The 18857-nt window shown below is 34.5% G+C and overlaps 1 protein-coding gene across 9 annotated transcripts in view; it reads right to left on the minus strand.

The window, feature by feature from the left end:
* Dgkh (diacylglycerol kinase eta) overlaps positions 1-18857 on the minus strand; it is a 190827-nt gene that overhangs the window by 21060 nt on the left and 150910 nt on the right. For 8 of the 9 annotated variants that reach the window (XR_007346817.1, XR_007346816.1, XR_007346815.1 and 5 more), the window contains 9 exons: positions 16582-16699; positions 15314-15424; positions 15094-15190; positions 7536-7643; positions 5997-6110; positions 5608-5742; positions 4533-4696; positions 2653-2758; positions 1330-1422 (listed from right to left, as the gene is read on the minus strand). Coding sequence is in view for 5 of the 9 variants with exons in the window: in XM_048800975.1 (XP_048656932.1) it covers positions 1330-1422; positions 2653-2758; positions 4533-4696; positions 5608-5742; positions 5997-6110; positions 7536-7643; positions 15094-15190; positions 15314-15424; positions 16582-16699 (1046 nt within the window). In the remaining 4 variants the exon portion in view is untranslated. Of the gene's footprint in view, positions 1-1329; positions 1423-2638; positions 2759-4532; positions 4697-5607; positions 5743-5996; positions 6111-7535; positions 7644-15093; positions 15191-15313; positions 15425-16581; positions 16700-18857 lie in introns of all 9 variants that reach the window. The other variant, XR_007346818.1, reaches the window with a different exon arrangement.

Below are 18857 nucleotides of genomic sequence, written 5' to 3' on the forward strand. Positions count from 1 at the left end.
GGTGGGTGTGTTTCCATTTTCACATAATACAATTGATAGATAATTATAAAGTAGCACAAAGAGGGTACTTTTGGTATTGAGGACAAAGTCATGCTTCTAGTTCTTGTCAGAAATTATCTTAAATGTAATTCAAGTAACAGAAAAAACACATATCCTCAAAATAAAAATTGGAACCCAAGTCACAACTCACAGGATTTCCTATAGGACTTATTTTAGAAAAGGAGAAGATTCTGTTTAACAGTAGGAGTGCCCAAAACAGCCAAGTGGATGTTTCCATTGATTTTATCAAGAGATAACTGAAGTTTCTCCCTAAGTTTTTCTGGAAGGCCATAGTAGAGACAGCTACCTTTTGTCCCATAGAAGCTGTATTTCTGTATCCCAAGGAGGATATAGAAAGGGCATTGGCCTTCATCCTGCCTTTAAGCTTCTCAGAGCAAAGGATGCTCCAAGAGTGGTACTTTTTTTTGGCCTACAGTTAAACAGAAATTTCAAGCATGATTACTTAGGCTGGCTATGGGAAGGACTTCCCATTCATACACCACCTAGCACAAATATTATGACTTTAATGATTTCTATGACTTTATTTAGGTGTATATTTACCCAAGCAGAGATGAAATTACTATCAAACAAAATGTTCTGAGATCACCACTTATCAATTAGAACAGTTATGAGGCATGCCACATAGGGACCACAGCATATGTGAAAACGCCTCAAGTGAACTCTAGGTGGCGACAAGATCCAACATCCTAGAACATTTGACAATGGTGAGGTATTTTTAAAGAAAGACTGACTCTGGATTAGCATTTATCCTTTAGGTCAGTGGACTGTGTCAGATTTAGACTTACCTAAACTTGACTTACAGGATCAAACTGAGTTAAACTAGGGATATTTCCTGAAATTTAGTTCTTGAAATGCTGCATCTACACAGTGACTTCTTTAAATAAATCTGAAGAACCATGTCAATAATTTTTCAAATGTTAATTTGGGGCATTAAACCTATTATTCCCTCTACTTTTATGCATAAATGAGTGCTGAGGAATGACTACTACATTTTATAAAACTTGGGTCTTTCAAAGCTGACTGGGAGAGCAGGATGCTATATAAACACATAACGACATCTATGAGGGGAATGTCTACTTCTGTTAGCCTAAATCATAACTTCCAAATTTAGCCCTATATTTTCTGGAAGGCAAAAGCCTGGCAAAAAGGAAGGTCCGAGAATGAAGGCCGGAGGGCCTTAGGGTCTACTGAATGCACATTCCCTAGTGAAGGTAAGGCCCAAATAATTATTTATTCATTGTGATATTATCAATCACTTCTTTTTCTTACCAAAGGAACCCTCCCAACTAGCAAAGATTCTGTTTCATTATACAACGCCTTCACATTGATGGCTATTTCAGTGGCAGTATCTCTTGTAAGATTCTAGAAAAGAAGAATATCAAAGACACATAATTCTGCATTAAACTAGGATTCCACTGTAAGTAAATACTTTAAATTACATTCATTCATGATTTAAATTCACATCACAGTTTTTAGAAAATCTATCAAAATTCTGTTATAGGCACAAATCTCCAATAAAAAGTTAAAATCCATCAAAAATGGAAACAAACCTTACATGATGCCATTCACTGTTGGGAGAAATGTAAACAGTATAAAATTAATCTTAGTAATACTGTCCTACTATAATAATTTCATAGCCACTTCCTATTGCAATTGCAGTAAGCTCAAGTGTTGATAATAGCCACTTAAAATGTCCCGTGACACTAATGACCTCCACCTGAGCAGATGTCTCTTCACCAAATCATCACTCAAGTGATCTCTCATGGTTTGCATATTTCTAACTGTACACAATACATATAACATACAAATTATGGGTGAATTGGCTTTTGATGTAAGTCAACAGCAGGCTATTAAGAGGTAAGCTTTTAGGGAGTCAAAAATTAAACACAGAATTTTGACTGTGTATGGGAGTTGGTACCCTTCACCCATTTGCTGTTCAGTGTCAACTCTAGTTAGGTCTATTTACTGACTTTCACTTTCAATCAAATTGCTTTTTATATTTGTAATCTTGAGAACTAGCATTTACTTAAATGCTAATTTAAGTAATTTCAATTTACTTACAGGAATAACACTATCAGTTTTCTCTATACTATACCATTGTACTGTGTTTTACAATTTAAGATAGTTATGTTCTCTCTTCTATTATTTAACTTCTGCATTAAAAATTTTACATAAGTATCAACTTAAAATTCAGCAAAACAAAATGAAGTAGGAGTAATTTCAGTGCACAATTTCAAAAGTGAGCAAACATCTCTAACAGAATGCACACTGATTTTTAAGTCTGGCCTTGATTAAGGTGCAGGAGAGAGGGTATGAAAGGACTAAGGAAAGATGATAGCAGTTAAAAGGAGAAACACTTGAAGGAAGGTGGCAAATGACTGAAAGTGAAATAGAAAAAAATGGGGAGTGAAAAACATGGGAGAAAAAGGAAAATAAAAAAATTTGTTGACAAATTTCCCAAAAGCTTCTGGTAGAAACTCATATGGACTACATCATTTTCTTTCACAGGATGTGGCATATTTTACAGCATTAAGATCATATGTGTAATACCAAAAGAATCCATGGAATGAGAATTTACCATGAGATCCTCACCTCCGGGCACCTTGGGTTGGCTTTATTCAGTGCATGTGAGCATGCATTCACCGCATGGGCCAGTTCTTGTTCCAGAAGACAGTGAATTGTGGCTGCGTCACAAATCCTAAAAATGAAAACAAAACAAGTGAGCAAAAAACTTTGGGGGCATTGCTGATTTTTTTTTCCTGGAGTATAGAAGTAGTTGGGAAAAAAATAACCTATAAATATCAGCAAGGAAAAAAAAGTTTTAAATGGCTGCTTAATTATGGAGGGCACAGGATATATTTATAAAATGTAGACCTCATTGCAACAAAAAAAATTAAAAACTCTTTATGTAAAATGTTAGGTTCATAATCAGAAATAAGCATTTTGAAGTGCTACTAACAAAATGGAGTGATACTTCATTTGGCAGTATCATTGGAAAGAGAGGAATCACAAATATAGAATAGAAACTTTTACTTATTGAAACTTCAAATTCAACATATATATCATCTGTATACAAATTAGGGGAACATATATATCATCTGTATACTAAGTGCTTTACAAGCATTATCTAATTTAATGTTCACAACTTTAAGGGGTAGCTATGATTAGTTTTCTCCACTTCATGGATGAAGATGTTGAGGCTCAGAGAGATTGAGTGTATGTATAGAGCTAATAAGTGATAGAGCCAGGATCTACTTCCATTCAATTCCAAAGCCTGTTGTGCCACACTCCTCGAGTAGTCAAACCTCTAAGAATGGTTTCTGGAAAGCAAAAATCCTAGAAGTCCCCAAAGCAAAGAAAAGGAAGGAGGAAAAGTTTATCAGAAAATAATGCAAAGTTTGCAGATGAGAAAGAAGGCAAGAGTAGGCAAATACTTTTTGCTTCTGACATCTTCAAGGAGAAAGATCTTTAATCTAGAAAGAACAGAAAAGTATCAGAAGTCCTACACACTTGAATCAGGAGTAAGAGAAGAATTTAATTCTTAAGGATCTTGCAATTGGTATACAAATTATAAAGGAACCTACAAATGAATCTCAGCATTATAGCATCAATAATGTTGAGCAACCATGGAGAATAGATAATTTATCAAAAGAACAGATTTGGGTAAATGTTTTCCTAATTTTCAAAGAATGGGAAAGAATTAATGTTCAGATGACCATTTCTACTTGGCAACTGAAATCTCTTCCTCAATATTTGTAATGTAATTTAAAATCTTTAGTCCAACTTGGAACCTGTCACATCCTCTAATTATATCATATTATAGATATCATATGATACCCAAAAAGTAGAGCTGGACATGATGTGCTTTACCTTTCAGGTATTATATAATCTTCACAGTAAAGTAGCTCCATTTATATCCATGTGGTAGAGAAGATTTAGGTGAAGAGAAGTCAAGAAGTCTTTCTTCTCTGAAGCTCACTTCTGGTTCTAGTGATTTTCATGTATTTTATACTCAGTACCTATGTCTTATCTCTTCCCTTTCTGTCTACCAAAAATTAATTTTTGTGTGTTCTCTAAATTCTGTTGCATACTTGTTAGAAACTGGTTCTAGGGACTCTTTTTTTTATTTTAAATAATCTGACTCTCTTTGGGAACAGGGTTAATATTTGGGCTTCTTTCTACATTCCATGAACATTTAATTAATAATTATAAGGCAATATGCAAGTGAATAATAGAGTGTGAAGATCATATGTAAAAGAGAGTATTATGTGGCAGGGTAAATTAATCATGTTTTCAGAAGTATAAGATCTGGTCTGAGGACTTGATAAAGGAGAGTGGCAATTATAGAGGCAAACATGAGGCAGTAAATGCACCCCTTTTTGATTCTACAAGCAACTAAAACTACAAATTAAAAAACAAAACTTGCTAAGACTAGAGTTCTCATGGTCTGGAAAGCCGGCAGAACCTCCTACCTAGTAATAAGCTCTTCTGCAGCCTGGGAGCACAGCTGCATCTGCGACACCTCTTCTGTTGCCAGGTCAACAGCATGTTGGATGAACAAATGGGTTCGAAGAACTGTTTTACCAGTGTCGCACTTCTGTTTATCTTCCCAAGATTTTAGAGTGCTTTCAAAGGCCTGTTTAAAAGTAGTAATGCAGTAAATGTTTTGTGTAACAGCCCTGAGACTCAGATAAATGTGTATTTAGACATTATATGAAAATCTTTGAAACTATGCTTTCTTTTTCTGTAACACCTGACTCAATAAACTACAAACATGAAACAAGACATTTTAAAGTTTTCCAATGTATCACACCAAAAAAAGAGTAATGTGATTGATAAGGATAAATATATCACTGAACATAAAAAGACTTTAAGTTTCAATGTTTATTTCTTCAATTTATGCTTCAGTCTTTACCATTTTATTTTACTTTGCTATTTTATCTTAACTATTTTACTAGATAGCATGAATATTGTCAGTCTTATTTGTTAAGGGTTGACCTTAATTAAAAATATGTACTATAGGGAAGACAAAACTAATGGAGACAGTAAAAAGATCAGTGGTTTCCAGTAATAAGGGAGGACAGATGGACAGGTGGACCCTAAGGGTTTTTAGGCTGTAAAACTATCTGCATGACACTATAATGGTGGATACAAGTCAAAACTCCTCGGTACACAACACAGAGTAATGTGAACTAGGATTTTAGTTAATAACATATTAATATTGGCTTATCAGTTGTAACAAAAGTACCACGCTAATGCAAAATATTAATAATAGGGGAATATGTGTGTAACAGGAAGAAGGATGTATGTGGGAATACAATTAGAGTCCTCTGTGTACTTTTGCTCAATATAAGCCTAAAGCTTTTAAAAAAATATTTAATTTAAAACAAAACTGAATATTTGTTCATATTTAAAATCACAATGATTTAAATGTCAGATTTAAGAGAATTTAAATCTTTCCCATTTCCTATTTTTCGTGACAATTTAGAATTTAAAAAAAACAATTTGATAAAATTCCAGAATAATTTTTTTGTTGTTGTTACATACTCTGTCTCTTGTTAGCATCTGAGCTCTGTTTTTGTGCACAATTTTGATAATCCCTGGAGGCTGGACCCATGCTTCACCATCCACCTGCACTGGAACTCCCTCGTCACCAAATATGGTGATTTTTACTGTGCGGCACTGAAATAAAACACATTGTTTTAGAGTATAAGTCATCCTGAGAAATTGACCATCAATCTCTGCATGTGTTCAGGCTTGATATTTAGGCCATTCTGTGGGAATGGAATGCTATGCTAAACCACTTATGATGACACAGTAAGAACTGACCTGACAGCAAAGTCAATATCATACAGAAGCATATTCAGGGCAGCTGTCATTTGGAATAGCGGCCCCCAGCCCTCCATGGCCCAAGAAGCATAGTCAGAGAAACAAACCTGGGCTATTCGATGATGCTGCAGCTTAATGACCCTTGAAACTGCCATTTGCATGCTATCAAATATTGCAACAACTTCCAAGATCTTGTCATCAAATGATGGTGCAGTAAATATCTGAAAGGAAAAACTGTTTCATTTTCACTGAACATTTTGGTAAAGTGGTACATCAAATAATGTAAACCCTGCTATCTGTCTATATTTAGAAACATAAAAATAGTGAGCAACAAGCAAATAAACATTAGAAAATGATAATCCAAGAAAAAAAAATCACTGAAGATGGCTTAAAATAAATGTAATTTTTAAAAAGGATTTTGCATAGGGATAGAAGACTCATTTACATAAAGCACTGTTTGGACTAATGCATTTTTAAATGCTTTATCTTGGTATAAATGCAGCAAACATCTGCCATATATAATTCAGATGTTTTGCTAAGCTAATGTCTGTAATTTTTAGAAATCTAAGAAATCCAAAAGGTGAAACAGTTTCATCAGGTTAAAGCTAATGAACATGCAAATTATGATACAGTTCACTTGGTTATTCTAAGGGAGATCTTTCAAGGTATTATAAGCAGCATGCACGTGTGCCTTGTATCTTAATACAATAACTTTTTAGGGTATTGAACTATGGAAACAGAAACCTCAGGTGGTAAAATTCACATAAACTTTCTTTTTCTTTATGTTAGATGCCTTTTCACAAAATTAATTACTTAAAAATTTAAATTTAGACTGTTTGACTTTCCCTCTTTTGCCCCCTCTTTTTCTTTGTCATAAATAATTATTATTCTAAAAAAAAAACATCAAGTAGTATCCAAATTGAGAACTTTCATTGAAAATATCAGGAAACAAACTTTCCAACTGTTGATTAATCACGTGGCAAAAGTAATTTTGCTGATGCAATTAAATTATGGACCTTGAGATGGGGAAATTATCCTGATGCTCTGGGTAGACCCAAAGTCATCACAAGGCTCACTAAAAAGTGAAAGAGGAAGGCAGAAAAGGTGACTAGAGTGAAGCAATGAAAATCCAACCTGAGGGAGGAACATGAGCAGCTTCTAAAAGCTGAAAGGACAGGAAACAGATTCTCCCTTACTGCTTCCAAAGTCACACAGCCCTCTGACATCTTGATTTTATTAGCCCAGGGAGACTTTGTCAGACTTATACCATATAGAAATGTAAGATGGTAAACCTGTGTTTTTACTAAATTGGTGTTAATTTGTTATAGCAGCAGTAGAAAACTAATACAGGTATAAAATTAAGAAGCAAGATCTTCCTTTCTTTATATCCTAAATTTACTTTCTTGAAGTAGATGCTTTTGCATTTACCCCCCAAATTGTAACCTACATCCCAGAATAAGGAATTTTAGAGTAAATCCATGAAAAATTATCTAAATAAAACCTTGAACAAATCTATTCTATCCCCATACTTTCCCTGTGTAAAACATTCTGACATTAAATTAATATTAAAAGTACATCTTTAAAAGATATTACATGAATTGAATCATTGTTGAGGTAACAGACTCTATTTCTATTTTGCTACTTACATCATCCTCTTTGGTTCCACCCCAGAAGTTAGTGCCTCCTGCATAGCTAGGGATGTTTAACACTGCTATGCCTTGCAAACTGGGGAGAGGAATATACTGCCCATCACACTGCAAAGTACAAAAGCCTAGAGGTTAGACTTCAAGAGCAACACCATTAGTTTGGAGGATAGTAAAACACCAAAGTCAAAGAGTGAGGGAGCAAAATGTATTGGTTATGTTTGTTCTCTTGTAAGTACATTCCTACACATTACAAAGGCATTTATCTTATTTTTTTCTTAATTGAAAAAAAATTGAAAGTATAAATAAAAGCTGCTACAGAAAACTGCATTTAGAAATAAATGCTTTCCCTCTTCTTTCCCCTCAAATCAGGCAGTAACTTTCTTGAATCCTTTTCGGCCACTTGAGAGATTCTCACTTGCTTTATGAGTTTAGGCATCCTTTTGAAAGCAACTCTTTAAGGGCAGGTTCTGGTCCAGCCCACGTTGGTAACACCTCTCTAAAAGGAACTGGTTACTGGCTAAACTCTAAAGCTGAGTTTTTCAAGGAGTCAGAATCAAAGCCAAACAAAAAACATGCTTGTTGGAAAGCACCTGACACTCCTTGCCTTCTCATTACTCACTCAAATGAAAAGTACCACTTAAATGAAAACAACAATGACAAAAGTAATACCGTTGGTGAAGTAATTATATATGTGAATAAGTTTTACTGAGTAGAAACAGAATTGTTACCTTTTCACAAATGTTATTTATTAAATTAATGTTGTTTGCTTTACTCTATTAAGTCTTAGAGCCCAGCTATTAAGAAGGAGATAATCAGTAAAGGGACTGAATGTTTTTACCACAAAGAAATGATACATGATTGAGGAAATCCATGTGCTTACCCTGTTTTGAACATTATTCAATATGTACATGTACCAAACTATAACATGGTACCCCATTAACATGTATAATTTTTATATATAAATTAAAAATATTTTAAATTACTCAAGAAAATGAGTATAATTATGTTACATAAATTTTATGATCACAATAATTTAATCAGTATTTGGGCTGGGGTTGTAGCTCAGTGGTAGAGCACCTGTCTAGCACATGTGAGGCACTGGGTTTGATGCTCAGTACCAAAAATAAATAAATAAAATAAAGGTATTGTGTCCATTTACAACTAAAAAAAAATTAATCAGTATTTAAACCGAGCCACCTAATGAAACTAAATGAACATTTGATTTAATGGAAAGATTTAAACCTTTTTTTTTTTTTTTTTATCTTTTAAGACTTCAAAATGGTTGGGCTGGGGATGTCGCTCAAGCAGTAATGCGCTCGCCTGGTATGCGCGGAGCGCTGGGTTCGATCCTCAGCACCACATAAAAGTAAAATAAGATGGTGTGTCCAATCTCTCTTAAAAAAAAAATGGTGTGTGTGTGTGTGTGTGTGTGTGCGCGCGCGTGCCTGCCTGCGCGTGCTCAGTTCTGGTAGTTGAACCCAGGGGCATTCTACCACCAAGGTACACCCACAGTCCATTTTATTTTGAGACAGAGCCTCACTTATTTTCCCAGATTGTCTTCAAACTTGCCACCTTCCTGCTTCAGTCTCCTGAGTTGCTAAGACTATAGGTCTGTGCCACCATGCCAGCTTAAGCTTTATTTAAAAAGAGAAGAGCTTACAAATGTCATATTTAAAATAGATTCTATACCTCCATTAAATAAGTCTCATGTTAAAAATTATTAACATCATAAAAATGGCATTTTAATGCCCAATCAAAATTGTCTTTAACATTTAGAATAAATGAGAATCTAGTTTGAATCCATTTTCAACCACTGGTATAATTGAGACCTCATATGTTTTATTTACCTCTACATGAGATTTTTACAATTTCTTTTCCTTTCCCGAAGATACGGTGTTAACCAGTAGACAGGCTGAGTATTCAATATTTACAGGTCTACATTGTAACCCAGCACTCAGGGCCAATGCCTGGCATATAGCTAGTACTGAATATATACTTGTTAAATGAATATTAATTACTTAGTAGAATAATGAACTTTTTCTAAATTCAATACATTAAACTGGTATCTGTGTGCTTTAGAAAGAGCTGTTTTCATTAATATGACTAAGTTAAAGGAAATGGAAAAAATGCTGTCTCTGTAAATATAAAAGAAGTAATTTTAAAACTGTTTAATGGATGCACTTTATTTGCAAGCATGAATGGAATAAGATGAACATTTTCAGAAGGAAGTGCCATGTATACTGCCAAATGTAACCATTATGTATTAAGCAAAACACAAGTGAAGTACTTAATGTCTGTGTCATGGAGTCTCATAGGAAAAACACAAGCAGCACAGATTTGACAAATTAGCATCACATGACCGAAAACTTTCTTATATTCAGGAAGAAAACTTCGGGAGTATTATATCCTTTTATAATTGTCCCATTCATCCCACATTCCATTTGTGGTTCATGATGTTGCAAAATGCCATGAGACTCCAGATATACACATGCATATACATACCTGTCTCCATATGTGTGTGTATCTGCATATGTGTATATGCATGTGTGAATATATATTATTTTTATATATATATATATATGTGTGTGTGTATATGTATAGAATAGGACAGATGTGTACGTGTGTGTGTGTGTGTGTGTGTTTGTCTGTAAATATATCTGTCCTGTTCTGTTACTCTGACCAAGCAATGTGAGATAGTGGAAAGATCGTGGGCTTGGTTTGAATTCTCTCACTGAGTATTTTGAGTAAGTCCCTTAAACTTTCAAAGCTTCATTTTGCTCAACTGTTAAATGGGTTAATAATTGCTAACACTTAGTGTGGCCAATGAAATGAGGTATAGGAAAGCACCTAGAACACATAATCAGAAGTCAGTGAATTTCCTTCTTTAGTCATGATTACATATTGTTTTATGGTAACAAAGCAGTGAATCTGAAGTGATGGCTCCTTCAGTTATCAGCTGTTTGACCTTAGACAAGTTCCTCCTCTGAATTGAATAACAATACCTACCATGTAAAGTACCAGGATTGAACCCTGGGCACTTAACCATTGAGCCACATCCCCAGTCCTTTTTAAAATTTTTTTATTTTGAGACAGGGCCTTGCTAAGTTGCTAAAGCTGGCTCTGAACTTCTAATCCTCCTGCCTCAGCCTCCCAAGTCACAGGGATTGCAGGCTTGGCCCTAACTCATAAAGTTCTAACAATTAAATGTGATGGTATAGGCAGAATTCAGTAAAATTCAACTAGTATAAAATAATTTAACCAGTAGTTATGACTAATTATTATTGAAGTAAACTAAACAAAGATAGAAATCACTATTTCTATCTAATAACCAAAATTTATTTAGGTTTTACAAAGTATAAACAGATTATAGAAATAGTTTAAGTAACCAAAAATGTGAAATAAACAAATATTTGTTCTCCAATACCTATTTCATTATAGCTTACAGATGGATCTTGTTTTTTAAAAACGACTTGTTTTTCTTCATTTTATCTTAGTATTTAAAGGATTCAAAACAGTATGCAATCATTATTTCAGTTAATAAATAGGAAAAGCTCCTTGACACATGTAAGTTAGGTATACTATAGGCAAAAAGTCAACCATTCTTAATCAAAATGTTTAAAAATTTAATGAGATTTTCCTATTTATAGCTGTAATCCCAACAGCTTGGGAGGCTGAGATAGGAATATCAAGGATTTCTCTATCATAAGAGTAGCAAGATGTGTTACTGTGATTTTATTTTATATTTTTGGCATTCCCAAAAGATTATAAATCTCAGTCAATGATTCTGAAAGTTGGGTGTATTTCAGAACCAAAATTGATGGCTTGGGAAACAAAATTTATACATGTAGAATTCTTTTCAGTTTACACTGTTATTTCTTATACCTTAGCTCACTGAATTATAATTTGCACAGAAGTATTATTTCATTTGTTGTGTAGACAGAGAAACCAAAGTCTTTCTTCCACACAAATTCAAAGTTGAGACTTGAAATCAGTCTCCTTTCATACCACAATATTCTGGACTGACACTGATGCAGAGATTTCTCTGGAAAGAGCTTCTAAAGATGGGGCTATCTCTTCGCCTTTATCTCAAGTGAACCATCATATCAGGGAAATTAATTTGTAGACAACAGGCCTTCCATGGTCTGTTATTCTTGGACACAGAAGGTGTTCCTTCATTTACTTTAAATGGCAAAGAATTCTCTACTTTTTTTTGGCGGGGGGGAGGGTACTGAGGATTGAACTCAGGGGCATTTGATCACTGAGCCACATCCCCAGCACTATTTTGTATTTTATTTAGAGACAGGGACTGTGTTGCTCAGTGCCTCACCATTTGTGAGGCTGGTTTTGAACTTGTGATCCTCCTATCTCAGCCTCCTGAGCTGTTGGGATTACAGGCGTGTACCACTGGGCCCAGCGAATTCTCTACTTTTAATTTTTCTGTTTTTATATGTCTTGTTTTACTAATTTGTTTCTTCATGTATCATTTAACATACACTTCTATATCAAGGATCTTAACTTGAGGTACAGAAACCCAGGGTCCATGAATAGTTTCAGAGGGACTGTTAAACTTGATGATAAAAATAAAACTTTTATGTTCACTAACCTCTGGAATTTAGCATGGTCCTCAGTTATAAATGTAGACAACAAACAGGCATTAGCAATACCTGTAATTTCACTGTCAATAGAAATACAGTTTTTTTTTTTGTATATTACAAATGTTTCAGATATCATTTATGTTCATCATTTCTTTAAAATTATAGTATTTATTAGACATGCCACTAGATTTTCACTTGATGTGGCAATGAAACATACATTACTTTTAAACAATTTAAAAATATTTTGGCCTGGCGTGGTGGTGCATGCCTGTAATCCCAGTGGCTCAGGAGGCTGAGACAGGAGGATCAAGAGTTCAAAGCCAGCCTCACAAATGGCGAGGTGCTAAGCAACTCAGTGAGACTCTATCTCTAAATAAAATACAAAATAAGGCTGGGATGTGACTCAGTGGTGGAGCGTCCCTGAGTTCAATCCCCAGTACTCCTCTTTCCAAATTTTTTTGTTAATTTATTTTAATATTATTGGTTTCTATGTATTTTATACAATGCACTTCAAAAACATTTGTAGAAGGGGTCCAGAGTTTTACCAGAATGTCAAAGGGTCTACTGCTTCAGAACCTTTTTAAATGGAGTTCAAAAGCAGCTGTATAAGAGTAAGATATCCTGTTAATAACCTGGGCATCAAGTTGAAGTGGCAAATCTATGTTTGTAGAGCCAAGTTTCTTGCAGGAACTAAGACCCACCAGACATTCTGATTCCAGATAACTCCTTAAACTTTAAAGATGGTCAGTCATAGGGCTTGATCACAGAACAGTTTGTAAAAGTATACCTAATCATTCTGTTTTCCCCCTTTAGTATAGTACTGAATACATTACATCAGATAATCAACACTTTATATAAAGCAGGCTTTGTGCTATGTGATTTTGTCCAACTGTAGGTTAATGTAACATTTGAGGTAGGCAAACTTAAGCTATGATGCTTGGTAGGTTAGGGGTATTATATCATTTTTGAATTACAGTTTCAATTTATAATGAGTTTAATAACCCCATCTTATCAAATTACACTAAATCATCATTTACCTGTTCATTTACTCAAGAGAGGGCTAGGTGCTGTGCTCAGTACTGGAGAAAACAAACACAACTCCCTACCTGTTCTTATGGAGTGTGAACAACTAGAGACATAATTAGAAAAGGAAGGATTACAATACACAAGACACAGGAGGACATCTAAGTTGATCTGGTGATGAGGCTATGAAAAATAGCATTTACAAAATGTGATCCTTCCTGATTTTTGCATCTTTTTTAAAAATTTTGATTTGTTATATATGACAGCCGAATATATAACAATTCATATTATACATAGAATGCGCAATTTTTCATATCTCTGGTTGTACACAGCAGAATCACATCCTTTGTGTCTTCTTACATGTACTTAGGGTAATGATGACCATCACATTCCTCCATCTTTCCTACCCCTATTCCACCCCCCATTACCTCCCTCCTCCTTTCCCTTTTTGCCCTATGAAGAGTTCATTTAATCCCCCCCACACACACTCACAGAATATTATAAATTAGCATCCTTAAATCAGAGAAATTATTCAGCATTTGGTTTTGGGGGATTGGCTAATTTCACTTAGCATTATATTCTCTAGCTTCATTCATTTACCTGCAAATGCCACGATTTTATTCTTTTAATGCTGAATAATATTCCATTATGTATATATACCACATTATTTTTATCCATTCATCTACTGAAGGGCATCTAGGTTGGTTCCACAGTTTAGCTATTGTGAATTGTGCTGCTATAAACATTGATATGGCTGTGTCCCTGTAGTATGCTGTTTTTATGTCCTTTGGGTATAAACCAAGGAGTGGGATAATTGAGTCAAATGGTGATTCCATACCCAGTTTTCCAAGGAATCTCCATACTGCTTTCCATATTGGCTGCACCAATTTGCAGTCCTACCAGCAATGTATGAGTGTGCCTTTTCATTTGGTTATCTCTACGTTAATTTAACAAGCATAGTTATAAGTTTAGAGTGGAAGTCTTTATCTTCACTATAACATTCAGTTGATAATAACTGAGCCATGTACCTCTTTAGTCCACATTCCAGTGTTAAGATAAACAACAACAACAACAACAAACCTCTCCTCCCCCCGCAAACCCAATGCTTTTAAAAGTATATCATACATACAGAAAAATATACAAATCTTAAGTCTGAAATATTCTGATCAGTAAATCAAACCAAGCATTGTTATTTTAAGTGTTATCATAACAAGAATATGAACTAAAGAGGTGCCTGGCTCAATTGCTATCAACTAAATGATATATTTTAAAAATATCTGGTTATAAAAGGATACAAGATACAAAAGACACACCTGTCATCATAAACAGTGAGACTGAACCAAGGGTAGAAGAAAATGAAATTCACAGTTTAACTGACTTTGCTGAGCTATGTCCCCAACCTTTTTTATTTTTTTTCTGTGATCAAAGAAGACTTAAAATCTTTTAATTTCCTATTTAAATCAGTAAAAAATAGTGGAAAAAAAAAACCCTAAATGCTCAAAATCTTTTTCTTTCACTGACTTGCTATTAGAAATAATTGGAACAAAAATAAATACATATTTTAAATTAAAAGACTGTACTTAGTATAAAAGTTATTTTAAGGGATTTGTGAAACTCTGGGTATTACAGAACTGAGTCAGAACTGGGAAACTGAAATGAGAAAGTCCACTAAAAACCCTATCCTATAAATGTACTCCCATGACTCCACATTTTCATGGGCACTGCGACTCCACTTTCAGGAGCTAATGACAACAATGGTGAAGTGTGGGTTCATGTCCAGTGTTTATACCTACGTTAGCAAAAAGTCACTCCCTTGATCTTTTTTCCTCCTGAACATTTAATCACTAATCAAGGGGAATTTAGGTCATATTAGCCCTACAGATGAAATTATTTTTCTAAATAAGATAATGTGAAATGTCTTTACTTTAGCATGAACTTACCTCAAGTTGAACTCTTTGTTCTAAATTTTTGTATGATCTCTGTAATAATTCCCGGGTCCCAAGGACTCCATACCACATCAAGTTTTTAGTTCGGCTCCTAAAAATAAATATCCGTGGACATCTCAGGAAATTTTACTCCATGAAGGCAGAGCAAGCAAAAGAAATGAATAAAATTAAAGTAAAAACCGCCTTCAGGTGATAACATTATTTTCAAAATTACCTGTATTTTTCAGGGTGCTCCTCTCTCTTATTATTAAATTCTAATGAAATTTTTGCATCCAATCCAATCCCAAAGTAATTGTTCATGACACATTTTTCTGAATATCCATCTCTGCGACAATAAGGAAAAGTACATAAAGGTTAATTTCAGGTTCATTACAACAATTAAATTTGTTCACAAAACAGCACTTAAAATCAGTTAAGCTTCTACTCCTTACAGAAGATTGTAAAAGCTCGGTAGGAATTACTTCCTATATACATATGCTATGTGCATAGCCATAGTACATGTGTACAATTTTTGGTACATGTGATATAAAGGGCAAGGAAAAGCAGAGACAAAGTAATGGATTGTTTTCTATTAAATTTAACAAAGTCACAGTCCTTCTATTTTCTCTATAAGTCTCTTGCTACCAGATAGGTGAAGACGGTTATGGGAAGAGCCTGGTAGTTAGGTGGCCTTACTCCTCTTTTTCAACCATTAGAAAGTCTTCTCCCCTTTGACTCTTAACAATGGGAAAATATTTGCATAAAAAGCTACTAGAGTCAATCCATTCTTCTAAGTACTGTTGGAAGTTCAAAATATGGTACTTTGAGGAATGTCATTATGGAGTGTGATATAACAAAGGCCAAATGGAAAGAAAAAATATATCTTTTGTAAAAAAATATTTTTTTAGTTGTATATGGACACAATGCATTTATTTGTTTGTTTGTTTGTTTATTTATATGTGGTGCTGAGGATCAAACATGTGCCCCAGTGCCTCACACATGCCAGACGAGTGTGCTACCACTGAGTCACAACCCCCGCCCAAGAAAAGTATAAATTGAGTTGCTAAAAATATAGAAATGTTGAGAAAGGAAGAGGTCAGTATGTGATAAAAGCTCCCAAAATAAGAAAATCTAGAAGCTGGGTATGAAAAGATGGCAGATTTGGCAAGACTGAGAAGAAAGAAGAGAAAGGGAACAGCAGAAACACAGGTGTAAAGGCACCTGATAAGTGAGAGCCTCCAGAGAGAAGTGAGCAGACCTGTGCTTCCTCTGCCAGAACGTGCTCTGGAAGAGAACAGGTGGGAAATTGACTGCCTCTGGACAGACCAGAGACATCACTGAATTTCCAAGGGCTTAATGTGCCTCTTATTATCAACTTTCCGAATTTTCTGATCACTCTTTTTATATATGGAGCCACACATCACGATACATATATGCTATAATTCACATTATGAAGAAATAAGAAAAGCCAAAAGAAAAATAATTGCAAAAACATTTTCTTACACTGAATCTAGATCTGGGTCAATAAATGGCGTTGCACCAAAAGGATCGATATTTGCTAGTAACATTTTGTTGATAATGGAACTCCCAGCAATCGAAGCAGCTAGTCCTGCTCTTAAACCTGAACAGAAAATACATAAAGCATCACATGTTAAGGAAAAAGAGAAACAACCAGTCAATTCATGCCTAATCACAAACATCTTGCTCCTAGAATATGGTTTTCAGTGCCTACTCATCTTATTAACCCAAACTAAGAACTATGAAATTTATGACTATAAAGTTTTTGGTGCTTCCAAGTATCTATATGTTCTCATAAAGAATTGAGGAGATGAGGATATTAACAAAAGTCTCTTCATGATATTTTCTCTTACCATCCTAGCAATTCTATAATTTCAACAAATAAATACATATTACTTCTTTATTATAGCAAATAATGTAATAAGTCTATGAGGAATTTAAAATAAAGCCTGAATTGCCCAAAATATCATGGAGTTACCACCTTTATACTCTCAAAAGTGTAGATAATAATAATTTAAAATGTTAGGAGGTATATTAAAGTAAATAGTGTTACTGTCAAGAATAAGTAGTAAAATACGAAATGCAGGTATTTATGAATTTTAGAAGAATATAGTATTGAACATAAAAAATAAAGCACCTATCTTACCTCTGCATATTCAGAATATGCAAAAGCCCCAATTGATTTCAACATTCTTTCCACTAACTCATGGCATTCAAAGCTAATGAATTTTATGCTCTACTCAACCTAATATAAGGTTGGAAACACCAAAGTCTGCAGAGAAGACAAAGTAATATGGGCCAAGAGAACAAACAAGAAAGGACAGAAGGGTGAACAAAAACAAGAACCGCTAGGAAATTAGAAAAACAAGTCCTTTCTTTGGCAAGCCTTCCTTCCCTCAACAGTGAGCCCTTCTTAGAGGATATTATTATTCATTATTTTAATTAGTAATTTTTTCCAGAGTATCAAATTATCAGGATGAGTTTTAATTTTCATAGTCTTGAATATTCTATGTGATGCTTTACTATATCATTTTCCTTTTATGTCTAAACATGGAAATAAAAAAACAACAAATCTGGTGAGAGTAAAGAACAATCTAGAGAAGTTCTCACACCCCACAGGCAGGCGTAATATTCTCTAAAATGTCTCAAGATAACATTAGAGCTCCAGCCCAGCAGGGCCATCCCTGTGTTCCTGGAGAGAATGAAAATATGACTTCTATGCCAAAGCCAGGCAAGTTCTGGAATTATCTTTCTTTCTTTCAATGTATTACGGTGATACAATTCATACACCATAAAATACACTCTTTGAAGTTTTTAAATAATTTAGCTGTTTGTAGCACATGCACAAAATCGTACAACCAACACTGCCATCTAGTTCTGTAACTTTTTTCATTTATATGCAAAAGAAACCCTGTACCTTAGCCGTCACTTTCCAGTCCCTAGACACCACTACTCTACTTTGTATCCCTATGAGTTTGACTATTCTGCACATTTCATGTAAATAGAATCATGTAATATTTGGCCATGTTCATTTTTATTTTAAAGTCCAAATCCAGTGTATGACTTTACTACTTTTTGCTTATCCAATAACTGATGCTTTATATGTTGTTTCCAATTTGGGGATATTGTGAATGTGGCCAGAGGTAGTCATGTTCAAGTTTTTGTGTAAACATGCATTTCAATTTTCTTAGGTATATGTACAGTAGTGGAATTGTTGGGTTATCTGGGTTATATATTAACTCAATGTTTAGTTTTAGGAGGAACTATCAAACTGTTTTTTGAAATGACTGCACTATCTTATGCATCTACCAGCAATGTACAAACATTTCAGTTTCTTTATATCTTTGCCGATATTCTTTATTGTCTGGTTTTTGTTGGTTTGTTTTCTGTTTTTAGGCTATTTTCAGGAGTGGGGGACTGAACCCGGGGCCAAGCCAGGCAAGCGCTCCACAACTGAGTTTCACTATACTCCCTGCCCTTCAGCCTCTTTTGATCACAGCCACCTGAAGGGGATACCTCATTGTGGCATTTACTTACAATCCCCTGATGATTAATCACACTGAACATCCTCTCATGTGCTTATCAGTTATTCGTTATTTGTGTATTTTCTTTGGGAGACTATCTATTCAGATACCTGTCTCATTTTAAAATTGGGACATTTGTCTTTCATTGTTGAATTTTTAGATTTATTTATATATTGTGGATAATAGTCCCTTTTGATATATCATCTGTAAATGCCTGAGTTCTCACTTTACTCTCTT

Source organism: Marmota marmota, unplaced genomic scaffold, assembly GCF_001458135.2.
Source record: "Marmota marmota marmota unplaced genomic scaffold, marMar, whole genome shotgun sequence".
In the NCBI taxonomy this organism is placed as follows: Eukaryota; Metazoa; Chordata; class Mammalia; order Rodentia; family Sciuridae; genus Marmota; species Marmota marmota.